This window comes from Capra hircus, chromosome 7, assembly GCF_001704415.2.
Source record: "Capra hircus breed San Clemente chromosome 7, ASM170441v1, whole genome shotgun sequence".
NCBI classification, from domain to species: domain Eukaryota; kingdom Metazoa; phylum Chordata; class Mammalia; order Artiodactyla; family Bovidae; genus Capra; species Capra hircus.
In genome coordinates, this window is record NC_030814.1 from 95129206 (window position 1) to 95146845 (window position 17640).

At 54.2% G+C, this 17640-nt stretch overlaps 1 protein-coding gene across 8 annotated transcripts in view; it reads left to right on the forward strand.

Annotated features, from left to right (window-relative positions):
* Positions 1-17640, forward strand: part of DNM2 (dynamin 2) — an 88549-nt gene that overhangs the window by 54944 nt on the left and 15965 nt on the right. For 3 of the 8 annotated variants that reach the window (XM_018051081.1, XM_018051076.1, XM_018051073.1), the window contains exons 7-15: positions 220-362; positions 2855-2990; positions 4014-4081; positions 4700-4838; positions 7171-7257; positions 9474-9544; positions 12180-12231; positions 13191-13202; positions 17021-17134. In XM_018051081.1, the coding sequence (XP_017906570.1) occupies positions 220-362; positions 2855-2990; positions 4014-4081; positions 4700-4838; positions 7171-7257; positions 9474-9544; positions 12180-12231; positions 13191-13202; positions 17021-17134 (822 nt within the window). Of the gene's footprint in view, positions 1-219; positions 363-2854; positions 2991-4013; positions 4082-4699; positions 4839-5973; positions 6113-7170; positions 7258-9473; positions 9545-12179; positions 12232-13190; positions 13203-17020; positions 17135-17640 lie in introns of all 8 variants that reach the window. The other 5 variants (XM_018051075.1, XM_018051077.1, XM_018051079.1 and 2 more) reach the window with 3 other exon arrangements.

Here is a 17640-nt window from a genome sequence, read left to right on the forward strand (position 1 = left end):
TTGGGTCCTGCTCTCTTGATCCATGGTGTGCGCGGCCCAGTTGATCCGCCCTCTCCCAGGTCCCCGTGGGCTGTCTGCAGCCTTGCGCTGCTGTGGACCAGGCTGTGTCACCCTTCCCTGCTGCTCGGGGTTTCCACTGGTCCCTTGAAGCTGGGGATGGAGCAGGTCTGCCCCTTCTCAGCATCCTGCCTGTGCTGACCTCTGACCTCTCTCCCACAGCAACTGACCAACCACATCCGGGAATCACTGCCGGCCCTGCGCAGCAAGCTGCAGAGCCAGCTGCTATCCCTGGAGAAGGAGGTGGAGGAGTACAAGAACTTCCGGCCCGATGACCCCACACGCAAGACCAAAGCTCTGCTGCAGTACGTGCCCCTCCCTCAGCCTGGCACTCACCCAGGAGGCTCGAGGGCCTCCTCCCAGCCATAGGCTCCCCACCCATCCATCTGTTCAGCAAACCCTTCACCAGAGCCTCCTGTGTGCTGGGCCCTGTCCTGTGCACCAGGGTTGCTCCAGTGTGTGGGGCAGACACCCCATGTGCTCAGAAAGGGGAGAGGAGAGGGATGAGACAAGATAAGTAAATAAGAACATGTGAATAATCTGTGAAATGGCAAAATGTCAAAGTGGGGAAGGGGCTGGAGAGTGCCAGGGTAGGCTTGGGGTGCTGTTTAAAATCAAGTGGTCAGTGAAGAGTCAGGCAGAGACTGAAGAGGTGAGGAAGCGGCTGTGCAGTCCTGGGGGTGGGGGCCTGGCCAGTGCAAAGGCCCTGCCTGAGGCAGGATTGCATCTAGCGTGTTGGAGAAGGCCCATGTGGGTGGAGCGGAGTGAGTGGGGGGAGAGTAGGAAGGAATGAGGCCCAGGAGGGAGCAGGGTAGGGCCTGCAGGGCCTCTTAGACCACGGGTCTTAGTTTTTGCTCTGAGTAAGGTGGGAGCCATGGAGTGTTCTGAGCCCTGGTAGGACCTGGCCTGACTCAGGTGTTCACGGGCGCCCCCTGGAGGCTTCAGGGAGAACAGACGTAGGGGAGGGCGCTGTGCCTTGTGCCAGCTACTCCTGCTTCAGTTCAGTTCAGTTCAGTTGCTCAGTTGTGTCCGACTCTTTGCGACCCCATGGACTGCAGCACGCCAGGCCTCTCTGTCCATCACCAACTCCCGTAGTTTACTCAAATTCATGTCCATTGAGTTGGTGATGCCATCCAACCATCTCATCCTCTGTCATCCCCTTCTTCTCCCGCCTTCAGTCTTTCCCAGCATCAGGGTCTTTTCACATGAGTCAGCTCTTCGCATCAGGTGGCCAAAGTACTGGAGTTTCAGCTTCAACATCAGGCCTTCCAATGAACACTCAGGACTGATCTCCTTTAGGATGGACTGGTTGGCTCTCCTTGCAGTCCAAGGGACTCTCAAGAGACTTCTCCAACATCACAGTTCCAAGAGCATCAGTTCTTCGGCACTCAGCTTTCTTTATAGTCCAACTCTCACATCCATACATGACCACTGGAAAAACCATAGCCTTGACTAGATGGACTTTTGTTGGTGAAGTAATGTCTCTGCTTTTTAATATGCTGTCTAGGCTGGTCATAACTTTTCTTCCAAAGAGTACATGTCTTTTAATTTCATGGCTGCAGTCACCATCTGCAGTGATTTTGGAGCCCCCCAAAATAAAGTCACCCACTGTTTTCACTGTTTCCCCATCTATTTGCCATGAAGTGATGGGACGGGATGACATGATCTTCGTTTTCTGAATGTTGAGCTTTAAGCCAACTTTTTCACTGTCCACTTTCACTTTCATCAAGATGCTCTTTAGTTCTTCACTTTCTGCCATAAGGGTGGTGTCATCTGCATATCTGAGGTTATTGATATTTCTCCTGGCAATCTTGATTCCAGCTTGTATTTCATCCAGCCCAGCATTTCCCATGATGTATTCTGCACATAAGTTAAATAAGCAGGATGACAATATACAGCCTTAACGTATTCCTAGGACAGTGCAGAGGACTGGGGGAAAACAGTTAGAAATGCTAAAGACAACCATAACACTAATAAATATCTTAGTTCTTTACCACTCACTTCATCACAGCCCTAATCAGCAATACTCTAGAGACACTTTTTAAGGGCTGGGCTGCATTCTAAGGGGCCAGGCGTGGTTTTACCACATTTCATGAATTACGTGTGCACTAAAAAGTCTTCACTTCTCTGAAAGCAAATTTCAGGTGGATTACTATTCATTGGCAGCATGTTTCTTTTTTTGTGGGGTGTCCAGGCTAGTAGTGCATTTTGAGATTGATGCCTTTTCTGAGTTGATAAAATCTTGAAACTCCTTAAATATCCTTACAGTGACCCTACATGGAGATACTGTTAGAATCAGCCCACTTTGGAGATGGAGATACTGAGGCTTAGAGGGCAAACCCACCTGTCCAAGGCCTCATAGCCCATCAGTGGTGGAGTCTGCGACTCCAGACTGGGAGGCGGTAGGAACTAGAGGAAGCCACCCAAACGGTGTGGAGGTGCTCCGTTTATATATCACAGTTCTACTGAATTAGGCCAAACCTCAGGGCAGAGGTTGCTGAGCTGTGATTCCCCCCTCCCCCACACCTCACTCTTTTGCAAAAGGGAGTGATAACTGCCCCTCGTGCCCCCAGTTCAATGAATGAATGATCATAGTAGGCCTGTGGAGGGGGCCTGGCGTGTAGCCAGTGCTTGCCCTCGACAGAGCCTGGATTTTGTCTGTTTTTTTGACCCACACATACATTTTGTTCCCAAAAAAATAAAAGGAGGAAAGTAAGCCATGGCTTGACTTGGGACATAGTCCCAGAGCCGTGTCAGTGCCTCTGCTTTGACGTTCAGCTTTTCTCTTTCCGCACAGGATGGTCCAGCAGTTTGGGGTGGACTTTGAGAAGAGGATTGAGGGCTCTGGAGACCAGGTGGACACACTGGAGCTCTCCGGGGGCGCCCGGATCAATCGCATCTTCCACGAGCGATTTCCCTTCGAGCTGGTGAAGGTAGCGCTGCGCAGGCCGGGCCCTCTGCTCAACCTTGACCCACCCGCTCAGTTGACCTTGAACCTGGCTTCTTCCCAGGCCACAAGGTCTTGAGCTCCCACCTGTAGACCCCACGGGCCTCCTTCTGTGAGCTTAGTGATTTCCAGCAGAGTCGTATGAAAAGCTCCAACATTTTCCTCTGAATACATGCTCTTTGCAAAATACATAGAACATACAGGAAAATTCACCTGGTAAATGTCCCCGTTGAAAGGGAAAAAGACTATGGAGCCAGCCTGGGCTGAAGTTAACAGTTGTTATAAATAAGGTCCTTCATATGAAATCATACACACCCCCTGAGATGGGTGTCTTTGCAGAGACAGATCTGCAAGGATATTCACAAAATGTCAGCTCTGGGTGCTGGAATTAAGAGATTTTTCTTTTTGTTTTAATTGCTGGAAGTTGTACAGGTTTTACAGTGAGCACATACCATCTTTGTAAAAACCAGTCACATTCTTTTCAGAAGAACAAAAGCCAGAAGGAGAAAAGAACAAATTATGCTTCTTTATATGCTTTTTTCACATAATTGCCATCGTCCCAAATTAGTGTATACATTTCATGCACCGTCAATGGCAAAGCACTATCTTCTTTTTTAACTAGTCTCCCGCTGGGGGGCACTGCACGTTTCTTAGCACTTACAGATTGTTTTGGGAACATAGCTAATTCTTGATTCATTGTTCAAGATAAATTCCCAGAGCACTTAAAACTACTTGGTGGTAGTAGAAGTATGTTTTTAAACGTTTTTAATTTGTCCAGCCACATAGCCCAGAAGAGTGTGTGTATACGTCAAGTTTTCTTCCAACAGAGCGTTAGTTTCAGAGCATCGTTGCTGAAACTGCGTTTTAACGTTTTTAAACATTTTTGACCAATCAAATATATACCATGTGACTACAGATGTACGCAGGAGGTGACATTCCCCAGATACAGACCTGAACTGGGGGGTCCCCCAGGAACCTCCTTGCATGTGTTTGGTTTGTCTTTTCTCAGATGGAGTTCGATGAGAAAGACTTACGACGGGAGATCAGCTACGCCATTAAAAATATCCACGGAGTCAGGCAAGTTCCATGGGGAGAGGTGCCATGTTCCCTCCATCTCCATGGTGCCACCCTAGAGCCAGTCAGTCCCCCTGAACCTCTGGGTACCCCAAATGTGAGGACTGAAGCGGGGCGGGTACAGTAGCTGTAAGTCTCTCCCTCTGGGTCTCCAAGGGTACTCGAGGTGGATGTGCTTAGTTCTGTTTATCTTTTGAAGGCCCCGGGGCTGTCTGCTGCCCAGTGTTCAGCATTGGTTCAAGGGCCCAGTCACCAGCCAAGGCAGAAAGCTCAGTGCACATTTGCCCGGGGGCGGGGGCCGGTGTGGACGGAGTCAGAGCTGTGGCACTGGGTCACAGGAGCCCGGCCTTTCTTTGTCCCTGTCACGGGGCCCTGTGACCCTCCTGGGTCCCCACCATTTTGCAGCAAAAGTCACAGCTCCCTCGGTCCAGTCCTGCATGGCCATGGGGTCCTCAGATCGCCCTGGGTGGGAGGTTCCAGGTAGCGGACGCAGGCATCCGACCCCCTGACCTGCCATGACCTTGGCTGTCCCGGGAGCCTGGCCCGTGCCTGTGACATTGCTGACCGTGCTTTATTTCTCTCCGACTTATCTCCCCTGCCCCCGGGTTCGGATGCTTTTAGGACCGGGCTCTTCACCCCGGACTTGGCATTCGAGGCCATTGTGAAAAAGCAGGTCGTCAAGCTGAAAGAGCCCTGTCTGAAATGTGTCGACCTGGTTATCCAGGAGCTAATCAGTACAGTTAGGCAGTGTACCAGTAAGGTATTTGACCCTTGGCAGGGTGACTCCTGGCCTTGTGGAAACAGGGCTATGGGTGCTTGGTATCAGGCTCCCAGCGCTGCTCAGCCTTCGCCCCGCTGGTCTCCCCCACCCCCCACCCCCTTACCAGATTGCCTCAGTTTCCAAGAATGTGGCCTCTTCCCAGAGGCTGGGGTGGGAGTGTTTTGGCCTGGGTGCAGCCCGGGGGGGCCAGGCCTCCAGTCTCCACAGACTGGTGGGCAGGGCTCCCTGGGACCCTGATACCAAGCGTAGCATGTGTCTGATGGGGGTTCTGTTGGGCTGTCGCTTTGCTGTCTTCTGGGGAGCAGAGAGGGACCTTGAATCACCTGCTGGAGGCCAGGCTCCAGAACCTCCCTGCCTCTCACTCCTTGACAAGTGCGTGGTGCCCTCAGGCTTTCCTGGAGCCAGCCGAGAAAGGCCCGAACACCACCCACATAACGAGTGCCCAGGCTTGGTCCCTGATGGCTTTTACCAGCTTGCCCACCTCTCCCCAGGAGCGGGGCTGTTCCCCTCGGCCTCCAGTCCTCAGATCCCCTAAGTCACCTGCACTTGTGTGCTGGTCTTCACGGGCCGCTGCCCCCACTTGAACAGGACACGTTGGCGCCCCCACCGGCCTGGTTCCCCGGGCCGCATGCTTTGGCCAAACAGCTGAAGCGCTTCCTGGTGGGTGGTTTGTGCTTGCACGTCCACCATGGCCGAGGAGCTCTGGGTCAGCCTTCCATGGCAGGAGTTTCTGCTTGATCCTTCTGTTCTCAGTCTGGAAAAGCCCACATTTGCTTCCTAAGCTTCTTCGATTGAAACAGGGAGGGGAAAGAAACCCCAGTGGTTTGGAGATGTTCACACATATGAAAACTCAAGGCCTTCGCACCCTCTTAGCTGTTCGGATGTTGGCTCTGACCCATAGCACTTTTATATAATCAAACCCTGCCCACCCGAAGGACCCTGGACGCCTCCTGATCCGAAGCAGCTTCTGGGGCAAATGCGGGCACAGGCTCCTCCGTGCATGTCACTAACCAGCTGACTCTTGTTTCTTCTCTCTCTGTCTCCCGTCCTGCGTGTATGGCCTGCACTGCCCCCGGGTGTCTTTCTACCTCGTCCCGCCCTCCGCATGACCCAGGACGGGGCTCTTCACCCCCGACATGGCCTTTGAAGCCATTGTGAAAAAACAGATTGTAAAACTCAAAGAGCCGAGTTTGAAGTGTGTTGACCTCGTGGTCTCAGAACTGGCCACGGTCATTAAAAAGTGTGCCGAGAAGGTAACAGAAGGTTTCGTTTTTCTCACCTACGCATCTGTTCCCATCTTCTCCTTCCCATCATTGAGCATTCACCCAAGCAGCTAGGAAACTCTGCCTTGGCAGGAACCCTCTTCCAAGGCCCAGCGGCTGCTTGGCGACATCTCGGCTTTGCCTTGGCTGACCCACAGAGGTGGTCCAAGCACACGCAGGGTCCACCTTTGCAATTTGGGCCTCTGCGAGGCTGGAAGGCCTTCGATGTTGCCAGATGTGCTTACTCACCCGCAGCAGAGATCAGTGTCCGTGCCCAGCACTGGACTGCTTTGAGAAAGGGGGTTTTCAAACCAACACTGAGGCAATAAAATACTTTGCCGGTGTGCTGATCTGCATATTCTTATATCACCAGCGTTTAAGAAATTTTCAGAATTCCTTGGTGGCGCAGTGGTTAGGACTGTGATTCTGCTGCAGGGGACTCGTGTTTGATTCCTGATTGGGAAACTAAAATCCCACAAGCTATGTGGTGTGACCAAAAAAAAAATTTTTTTTCCCCCAACTCATGGACTTCGCACAAACTGAAAGGTGGGCTTCTGTGCATTGGTTTGGTTGCCACTGCAAAGGCCAGGGCAGTGGGGGTATCGGAGGACTGGCTTCCTAAGGCAAGATGCTTGGGCATGGTTTTCTGCCAAGGGAGTGCCTCTGAGGTAGATGGCCCAGATGCTGCCCCTCGCCCTGGTGACCCAGGGGCTTTGATTCCACTGTGTCCTCGCTCTCACCCAGCACTCCGAGGCAGGTGGATGGCTGTCACTCGCTTTCTCTGCCACTTGCCACCTCAGAATCGCATTCTCTGAAAAGCATCTCTGCATGTGCGTGGGCACCCACTCAGGCTCTCTGGCCCACCGTTGCCCGACCGCCCCTTCTTGTCTCATAGCTGTGGCAGCTCTGAGATAGGAGCAGGGTGGGGTCTCGGTGGGTCTGCCCCATGTCAGCCCCCCAGCCATGCTCTCCATTTGGCTCACATTATGTGCCCCCTCCCCGCTGTCCTGCGAGGACCCCGCCAACGTCACCACTCTGCTTTTCCCCAGCTCAGCTCCTACCCGCGATTGCGAGAGGAAACAGAGCGCATCGTCACCACTTACATCCGGGAACGGGAGGGGAGGACCAAGGACCAGGTACTGGCTCTTGTTTGATATATTTGTAACTTGTGTGCAGCAGATCTTGGTTGTGCAGTTACCTGAGTTTTGACAAATGCGTACAGCAAGGTGGTCTGCCCTGGTGACTCAGTGGTCTCTCAGTGGGTCTGCCCAGGAGACATGGATTTGATCCCTGGGTCGGGAAGATCCCCTGGAGAAGGAAATGGCAACCCCCTAGAGTATTCTTGTCTGAGAAATCCCCTGGGCAGAGGAGCCTGCTGGACTACAGTCCATGGGATCGCACAGAGTCAGACAGACACAGCTGATCAGCTAAACAGCAACATACAGCAAGGTCACCCCCACTTCCCTCCACGTGCAGAATGGTTCTGCCGCCGCCCCTGAATTCCCGTCATTGAGCCCTGGGGTCAGTGCCTCCCCACGCCACAGGCCCTGGTGACCACCCGGCTGCTGCTCCTCTGCTTGCCTTTTCCAGGATGCCATGTGAACAGACTCCTGCTGTCGTAGCCTCTTGATTCTGTCTCCCCTCACTTGGCACCATGCTCTCGAGATTCAGCCCTGATGTTTGCAGTGTTGCCAGAGTGTCTCCTTGGACAGCTGAGTGGTATTTCATGGCAGGGGTGGACCACAGCCTGCTTGTCAGCGTTCACCCAGCGAAACACCTTTGGGTGCTTTATCTGTTTTCACATTGTCTGAGAAGGCCATGCAGGCACGTGTGAAGGTAGAGTAGGCCACCCCACACAGCCACAGTCCACGCCTCACCTGCCACCTGCTCGGCCTGGGGCTGCCAGTCTGCCTCCATGTGGCCCAACGTCTGATCTGGGTCGTTTCCCCCACCCGCCACCTCTTCCCAGTCTGCTGTTATCCCTTTCTTTCTCTCTCTCTCTCTCTCTTTTTTTTTTAGGATTTGCCACATTTTTAAAAATTGTCATTGACTTACAACATTGTGTCAATCTGCTGTACAGCAAAGTGACTCAGTTATACATATATATACATCATTTGGCTCCGATGGTTAAGAACTGTCTGCAGTGCAGGAAACTTGGGTTCCATCCCTGGGTTGCGAAGATCCCCTGAAGTAGGAAGTGGCAACCCACTCCAGTATTTTTGTCTGGAGAATCGCATGAACAGAGAAGCCTGGCAGGAGCTTCAGTCCATGGGTCGCAAAGAGTCAGACACAACTGAGCATCTAACACTTTCACTTTCATGCGTTCTTTTATGTATGTATGTTTATTCACACACACATATATATTTTCCATGATGGTTTATCCCAGGAGTTTGGCAGCTGTTTGTTTTTCAAACTGGAACCGAAATAAACCCACCTGTTGTATCTGGCTGTGGGAGTACCTTATTGAGAATGGTCCCTCTCCCCTTGACATTGGTGGAGAAGAGACTGGCTCATTTGTCCCCCAAATCCACGCGACTGGCCCACTCTATCCCTGAGGGTTCAGAAGCGCAGTGGAGTGACAGAAAGGGCCGGGACTGTTTGAGGGCTGGTGCCTTATCTGAGGTGACATCCTAGCTGGCTGGTGTGTGTGTGTTTCATGTTAATGTCCTTACCTGACCAAATTACCACTGCTGTTTGTTTTTAATTTTAAAGAAGTGTAGTTGATTTACAATGTTATGGTGATTTCTACCAAGCAGCAAAATGATTCAGTTATACACATAGGTCATTTTCCATATTCTTTCCCATGACAGTTTTATCACAGGATTTTGACTATAGTTCCCTCCTTTGCTGTTTTAATGAGGCACTTAAGCCAAAAAAGTGAAAGAATTAGTTGCTCAGCCGTGTCTGACCCTTTGCCACCCCGTGGGCTGCAGCCCACCAGGCTCCTCTGTCCGTGGGATTCTCCAGGCAAGAATCCTGGAGTGGGTCACCATTCTCTTCTCTGGGAGATCTTCCCAATGGGCACACAATATGTGACGGCATATTGTGACTTGTTTAAGCCTTTGCCGTGGGGCCTTATTGCCTCGCTCCACGCCTCAGAGGCCGCCCTTATGACCACCACATTGCTCTGTTGGCCCATTCTTTCTCGAGTGTGAGGCCTTGGGGTCTGGAAGCATCCCGGCCCCCTTTTCCATGCCAGTGGTCCCCAGGCTATGGGAAGGGGGTGGGTGCCCTGCCTGGAAATGGTGTGGTTCCAGCTCCCCCTGCTGGTGGGTATGGGAATTGCTCTGGCGGCAGCTCCTCTCTGGCTTGGCTCTGAATTCACAGCAACCCCCCACAACTTTCCCCCCAGATTCTTCTTCTGATTGACATTGAGCAGTCCTACATCAACACCAACCATGAGGACTTCATTGGATTTGCCAAGTATGTATTTTTCAAGACAGCAGCTGGTGGGGCAGCACCAGTGTCCCCCATCAGAGTCAGGCCCTGAGAGAGGCAATTGAACGGGATTCCCCAGTGGACCGAAGCCCGAGGGTCTCTCTGTCCGGGGTCCCTGGGTGAAGCGAGGGGCCATTGGAGAATATCTGGAAGCTTTCCTAGGCTAACAGCAATCTCCAGTCTTGTCCCCAGTGCACCTCTGGTGGAACACCCCCATGGTTAGTTTCAGGAGGAAAGGACAGCCCTATGACCAGACCCTTCAGAAGAGGGCAAGACTAACCAGTGTTCAGTGCTTCCCTTCCTGCAGGACTTCTCAGAGCCTTTTATCAACTCGTATGCAGCTTTCCCAGGCTCCCCTATACTCACTGGGTCCTTTTCCTTAGCATCTTAGGGGCTCAGGGCTCCAGAGGCTGCCCTTTAGGAAATGCCACCAGGATTTGCATGGCTTCTGTTCACACGCTGTAGATTGAAAACCAGAACCTTCCAGGGCACCCAGACAAGGGCCCAGAGCAGGGAGCTCTGATGTCTGCAGAATGGAAGACTAAGTGCTGGTGGCCTCTGGGCCCTTGCCTCAGCAAGCTTGCATGTCACACAGGTTGTTCCGATGGCTCACAAAAGTCTTCTTTTAGTAAAATAACAGGTGGCTGATAGCCAGCCTCCCTGCATTTGTTTAGCAAATATTGCTGGTGTACTTTCTCTATGCTAGGCCCTGTGCTACAGCGGGGAGCAAGCATAGACCCAGGTCGCTACCCTTAATGGAAGGTCCTGTGGCAGAGATAGACGTGCACCCAGGCAGTGAAGATATGGTGTGGTCAGGCCAGGGTGGGGGCTGGGCATGGCCCATGCGGGTCCAGAGGGTAGCTTTGTGGCCTGGCTTTAGAGATACAGGGAGGCTTCTTAGGGAGTCAGGCCCTGCAGAGCCCAGACTTAGGCTAGCAGGCTGGGTAAGAGGGTCTTCCTGTCCGGTGTCTGCTGGGTAGGCATTTATCCGTGCACTCAGCTCTTCTCTTGTGGGCATATGGTCAGTGAGCGGAATGAATGAATGAGTGAGTGGATGAGTGAACGGGGGGCATTATCAGAAGGTGGTCCCCCAGCCCAGATGAGCTGAGGGTCTCCCGCTGTGCTGTCCCTGCTGGGGGAGAACTGGGGGCCCTGGCCGGGGGCTGCCCCTCAGGCTGGGCTGAAAATGCCGGTCCCCCTCTTCGGGTTGCTGCTGTTCTCCTCACCTTGATGTCTCTGCTTCTCACACTTCATCCACAGTTCCTTCTCACAATCTCTCGTGTTTTTCCTTTGACCACTTCACTCTTTCCTCTGGATTCCTGGGCCTTCCCACTTCCCCCAGCTGTTACTATACTGAGCAGCTGGTGACCGGGTGGGTATTGCCTGCTGTGTGCCTTTTCCCTGGTGTGTGAACGGGGGCCGACCTGGCTGGGGGCGGGGCCCAGGGTGCCGGGCTTCTCCCGGCCCAGGCCCCAGCCCTGGGTGGGATGTCTCAGGGGCTCCCGGAATAGCCATGGAGCATTGTGCGGGGCCTTTGGACTAAGGATTTGGGCCTTGCCCTTTCAGAGTCCACAGGCTGGGAGCACGCTGTTGAGCCAGTTCTCATAGGAAGATGAGATGTGGAAAGGAGGGCAAGTGGAGGGGCTGTGGGAGAGGAGACCTTCCCAAAGAAGTCATGACAGCCAGGTGACGGGGATGGAGGGGCCCAGAGAGCAGTAAAGGTAGGGAAGGCTGCCTGAGAAGTGTAAGCACGGGGAGGCCAAGGCATCATTGCTAGAGGGGCCTGCAGGCCAAGGGGAAGACTTTGGACTTTCCCTGTGACACTCCTGTGCACACATGCGTGCATGCACACCCACTGAGGCAGTGGCAAATCTCTGATTGGGTGAAGGCAATTGAAAAAGGCAGCCAAGGGGGCTGCCAGGCATGGGGGAGACCCAGGAAGCCCTCAGGAAGTAGCATATCTGGGACCTCAGCATCACGCAGACACTGAATGGCTTAGTTTTGTGTCTTCAGACACCATTGATTAACCTTCCTGTGCTTAGAAGTTTGGGGTGCTTTCTCAATGTCCTCTAAACACTTAAAATAGGGCCTAGAGAAAAAGTCATTATATTAGTAGTAAATATATTGAACCACAGTCTGATATCCTAGGCTGGGCGGCCCTGTGCTGGAACTGTTCAGGACCTGGTGCTGGGTCAGAGATAGGAGGAGAAAGCAGGAAGAAGCCTCAAGTTTGACCCCAAACACTGAAAGTATTTTGAAGCCAGCATGGCTACCTCCCAGCCGCCTGGGAATCCAGCCTCCCATAGCCCCTCTTGGAGGCTCCAGGACCCAGTGACTTTTAGCAATAGCTGGCACTTTCAAGAGTGGCCAAGATCAGGGCTGAGAAGTCATGGTTTAACTTGCTACATGTTCTTGTTCATTCCACAAGCCTGTACTCTTTCCTTGGGCAGCCCTTTGTACACAGGGGGTTTCTTTCTGCCTCTGCCCAGAGCTTGTCCCTTGGCTTCCTTTAGGGAGAGAACCTTAACGGGGCCACAGGGCCTTTTGCCCCTTGTCCCTCTCGCTCCTCATCGCTCTGGGTGTCCCGCCACATAAACCATCTCTGTTTTTTCGGTTTCAGCGCCCAGCAGAGGAGCACACAGTTGAATAAGAAGAGAGCTGTCCCCAACCAGGTATTTACCCCACTGTGGCCTGCAGCTCCTCCCTTGAGGGCGGGAGGGCACTCAAGGACCACCAAGCCCAGCGATGGCACCTGGCTCAGAGCCTGTCCCGCCAGAATCCCCCACCCCACCCCACTCCCAGCCTCTCATGTCCACTTAGGTTTTGATAATTTGGGAAATGGATCTTTGAGTGCAGCTCTGGCAGGGTCTGGGGGCAAACTGCTCACATGCAGAAGGCCCTATCTGCCATCCAAGGCCATGGCTAGAACTTGACACTAAGGAGAGAGGCCACCCAGTCCGCCTGGTGTCTGCAGGAAAATTGGGTTCCTGCCCCAGCCCCAGAAACTCGGAGGTTGTGGGAGAGGGCCAGGAGTGGGCAGGGAGGCTGGTTGTGATCAGCAGTTCTGGAGCACCTGGAGGTGCTTTCAGCCTCATATCTGGGGGAACCCAGAACCATTTGAGGGATTCTCTGCCTCGATGTCATACTCTAACCAGAGGCCTTGTGAAATAAGGATAGGTTTATATATGCCAGTATTAAGTGGCCTCCCCTTTTTTTTCCCTGCTTAAGAAAACACATCATCTTTGCAAAAATTTCTGCCAGTGTCCCCTGCCTTCTCCACACCGGGTGGGGGTGGGGATGGGGGTGCGGCTGTTCATCATGCACGATGACAGAGCCCCCTGGAAAGAAGGGGTGTAACCACTGCATGATTTTTTTTGCGCTTGCCGTAAGTAATTCATATGTTGTTGCTTTTTCGTTTTGGGAGATGATAATGAATTAAATATTAACACCGTGAATATAATTAATAGCATGTAATTTTTTTTCTTTTGCTGTTTTCTCTCCCCTTGCTCTTCTCTCTCCTCGTTTTTGTGCTTTTCCTGCTTTTTCTCCATCCCCTCACGTCCCTTATGTCTCTTTTCTTCCGCCTGCTCTTCTTTGATTTACCCACAACCCTAACTTTGCATTTTCAAAGGGGGAGATCTTGGTAAGTACTCACTTAGTGTGGTAGCAAATGTTAGAGAACTTGGTGGTGGTGGAGATGCTGCCACCCTATAATATTCCACACCCCTCCCCAATAAAACAACCAGTAAAAATCCAGCTAACCTAAAAAAAAAATAAATAAATAAATTCCCTGCCATGGCCACTGCATGCCAGACTTTGTGTGGCCCTGGGCGTGAGCTGACTACACAGACACTAACCTGCCCACTGCCTGCCTCCAGCACCCACCCCTCCAGCCCATTCTGGACACATTTTCCTCATTTCCTGTAGGTCAGGGATGGCAAATACTCAGCTAACACCCCAGGCCTTCCTCCCATCACACCTCTGGCCAGGGAAGATTTTGTTCAAGCCCTGCTAGAGAGCTTGTTCTTGCCACTGCCACTGCTCTGTTTGCAGACAGCACCCTGCAGAAATGTCCCCCGCCTGCACTCGAGGCAGACGTTACTAATCGGTCCAGCACTCTTTCCCTCCTGCCTCTCCCCTCTAATGTGCCCCTGGCAGACATCACTAATCAATCCTGGCTGTTTGTTTGTTTGTTTGTTTGTTGGTAAAGCATGTGACAGCTATGATGAACTAGTTAAGGAATTTTTTCTTTCCCCGTGTGATAGCTTTGCACATGACACCCCTCCCATCCCCGTGACAGATATGGCTAATTGGTTGGGGGACTGTCTCCTGGATGCTGCCAATCTCTTCCTACCTCCATAGCAGATATGATGACTGATTAGGCTGTTCCTCTTGCCCCCATCTGTTTGCTGATGGTAGACATCACTAATTGATCCTAGTATTCTTTTCCCCTGTGCCCAGAGTGCCACCCATGGATTGGTGAATAGTATTTGCCATCCCTGTTTTAGGTATCACCTCCTGTCTGTGTGTGGCCCAGCCCAGACCAGCAGTGAGCAGGCACTGCTCACATCTGAGAGCTGAGCTCTTTCCAAGGTGCCTGCCCCTTGGGCAGCTCTCCACCCTGGAGATCATGGCCTGGGTCAGTGGCCCTCACTGAGCCTTCCTTTTCCCAGCTACTCTCCCACCACACTGACCAGGCCCTATGGCTGCTCCGCTGGTGATCTCGGGGCTTTCAAGTAGCTGAGCTGACCCTTTACCAGGGTCTGGAAGGTCCAGAAAGACCCCAAAGCTTGGCATGGTTGGCATGGCCACAGGAGGAATGGATTGTCCTTGGACCCTTGGTTCCTGCTTTGCCTGTGTGTCACAACCCCCCTGCCCCCAGTCCCCTTTGAACTTGAATGATTTCCTTCCTCCAGACAGACCAGGGCCATGTTTCTCTCCACACGCACACCCTGAGAGGTTTAGTCATTCTTTTCCTGCCAGATTCCACACCCCCAGCCATGAAGCCCAGCTCTGCCCTGTGCGTGGCTGTGGCGCCTGGATCTCCCAGCCACGATTCTCATCCCTGCCCAGACCTCTCACCCGGGAGGAGGTGGCCTCCGCTGCCCTGCTTGCCTGCTGCCCGCGCCACCCCGGCAGCCTTTCCTTCTGCCCCCAGCATGCCTGTGCCCTGGAGCATGGGAAGCCTGCCTGCCTCTCTGTCTCCCCAGCTGACCCTAGTCCTGCTCCCCTCCTTTTTCTGAGCCCGGTCCCTTCAGCACAAATCGCTTGGATAGAAGTCCCAATCGCCCCTTCTTGCTCTAGACTCAGCACCTATGTCTGCCACCAGCAGCTTGCTCCTTCCCAGGGGGTGGGGTTTTTTCTCTGAGTCCTCTTGGGCTCCTGCACAAGCAGTTCTCAGGGTGGCTCGAGGGCAGAGGGATTTGGGGGTGCGGTGCTTCTCCAGACCCTGAGGCTCAGATATGCCATTCCCAACACGGCCACAGCCCTTGCCACGTGCCCCGGCACTGGCTCTGACCTCAGCTGACCAGGGCTGGAGGCAGGCAAGCCAGGCCACAGAGCGGGAGGGGGAGAGGCCCATCTGCCCCCTTGGGGACAAGGCTGGGCCTGGGAGTGCAAGAGCTCGCCAGGTGAGAGTATCTCCTCTGGGGAACACCCAGCAAGCATGGCCTCTGCCCCCTCCTTCCCCCCACCTATCAGTCAATGGGTGAAGTTCAGAAGCACCCACTCTGTGTCTGGGCTAAGACAAGACAGGCCTTACACTCCCCCTGGGGAGAGAGGGTTGTCGGGAACAGACCCCCACGCAGCTCCGGAGCTGAGCGTGGTTGTTAGATGCAGGGGTTCCTTCCTGGGTCCTACGTGGGATGGCCTTGGGCCTGGGTCTGGAGACTTGCTCTCCCACTTTGCCTGAGACTGAGGGTGTCCCCGGGACTGTTAGTGCTCAGCCTAGGGGTCTCCTGGGCAAACCAGGGTGAGTCGGTCACCTTGTTGCCAGGAAGGAAACCAAGACCTTGTTGGGGCTGACAGTCTCTGCCTGCTCCCTGGCGGCCACAAGACTCCCAGGTGCTGTCTCATCATCCTAGGGAGAGAATAGTCTATACGCTAGGCCTTAGCAAGTGCTGCCAGGTGGCTTCTCACGGGTCACAGCCTAGGCAGGGACATCTCTGCGGTGCAGGGATCCCTGGGTGCTCTGCAGCTGCCTCTGCCTTCATGGTCCCTGAGGCTCAGAGCTCACTTCCAGGTGGCCCTGTGACAATGTGGTGGGCCTAGGGACAGGGCAGAGTAGACAGGGTGAAGGCCCTCTTGAGATCCATCCGCAGGGGAAGCATGGGAGCCTCACCCCACCCTTGAGGGCACAGTGCTCTCTCTTCCTAGCCAGCCCCAGCCACTCACAGCCCACCTCCTGCAGCTTAGCCGTCTGTCATTGCCTCGACCTCAGGCATCCCCACCCACCCCTGCTCATGCTTCCCACTGCCGCAGGGTCCCCAGTCCAGAGTGGTGGGGGGCTCCAGCCCACAAGTGCCTGCATGGCCCAAAGAACATGAGAGTGTGCCCCCCCACACACACACCAGGCTAGCCGCCTGCCTTTAGCTGTCAGGTGAGTCCCTCACACAGGCCTGGGTTCTGCCCCCTGCTCAGATGACAGCTGCAGCCAGAGGGGAGCCCTGTCAGGGGTTCTTCCAGCCCAGGACCTGCATGTCCCAGTCAGAGAAAAGTGGAACCACATGACTTGAAGCAGAGTGTGGGGCATGATGCCTGGCAGGTCTCCTGGGCTCAGGCCCTCTGGGTGGAGGCATTCCTTCATCCTGGTGTTCTGGAAAGAGCACCTGGGGGAGGGGAGCTCTGGGGCAGGGCCTAGCTTGACCTCCTGGTCAGAACAGGACCCTGTGCCTGCTGAGTGCCTGGGTGAGCCGGGCAGTGGAGACCAGCCTCTGCCAGTTGGCCCCTGAAAGGAGAGAAAGAACCGTTCCATTGCCCAGCAGTCCCTACAGCTCTCCATCAACGGCTGCCTTCCAGGGGACGTGAGGGGCAGGGCCCAGGGGGTCCCTAGTACCCGTGTCTCACCAAGGAAAGGCTGATTCCTTCAGTGTCACGTCTCATCCTGCACGTGACACGGCCCACCCATAAGCCTGGGATCCCCCTCCTCTAGGCCCCTTCTAGCTGGGCGTACCTCTTGCCACCTGTGCCAGTTTAATGTAACCCCATGGGCAGAGGGGCTCCCCAGGGACCCAGCTCCCCAGCAGCCCAGGGCCTGTGAGTCAGTCCATCGAGGGCCCCGCCTTGGTTTCCAGTGGGTAGCGCTTGGGGCAAAGCCGAGTGGAGTTGGGTTGCCTGGCTCTGGGCTGGAGGTTTCTCTGCCATGGTGGCCTGGTTTTTCTGCCTTGCTGGGGGCGGGGGCAGGCTGGGCTGGGTGGTGTCCTGGTCCCCTGCTGAGCCTGGCTGGCCCTCCATCCTCCCCAGGTGATCCGCAGGGGCTGGCTAACTATCAACAACATCAGCCTGATGAAGGGCGGCTCCAAGGAGTACTGGTTCGTGCTGACGGCCGAGTCACTGTCCTGGTACAAGGATGAGGAGGTGAGTGGCTGGCTGGGTGGGGCGGTCAATGGGTGCTCTTCACACCTCCTGCCTCTGGGTGGCGCTCTCTCAACTTACTGTGGATTCGGAAAAGGCGGCTTGAGTGCCCCTGTAATTAGGATGGTATCAGCCTGGTCTGGAGGGTGTGCAAAAGGCTCTGTGCCTCCTATCCCAGCCCCTCACAACCCACTGTGGGGTCAGGCCTGATGGGGGCTGGGCTCCCTGAGGAAAAAAGGGACATGGGGGAGGGGGAGCCAGCCACAGTCTCCAAACTGATCCCACCCTCCAACAGCACGGCAAGGAGGGCTCTCAGAGGGGGCACAGACTCAGGCCAGGGACTCAGATTCATGACCAGGCCCTTAGCTCCTCTGGGCCTCAGTTTTCCCATCTGTGAAGTGGGGCAGAATGGTCCTTGCATCTGTAAGGTGCTCGGTCCCATGTCTGTCTTGAGGTTATTCCACGTGGGCTCATCCTTCTCAGAAGGATAAGGGAGGCCTCTGGGAGCA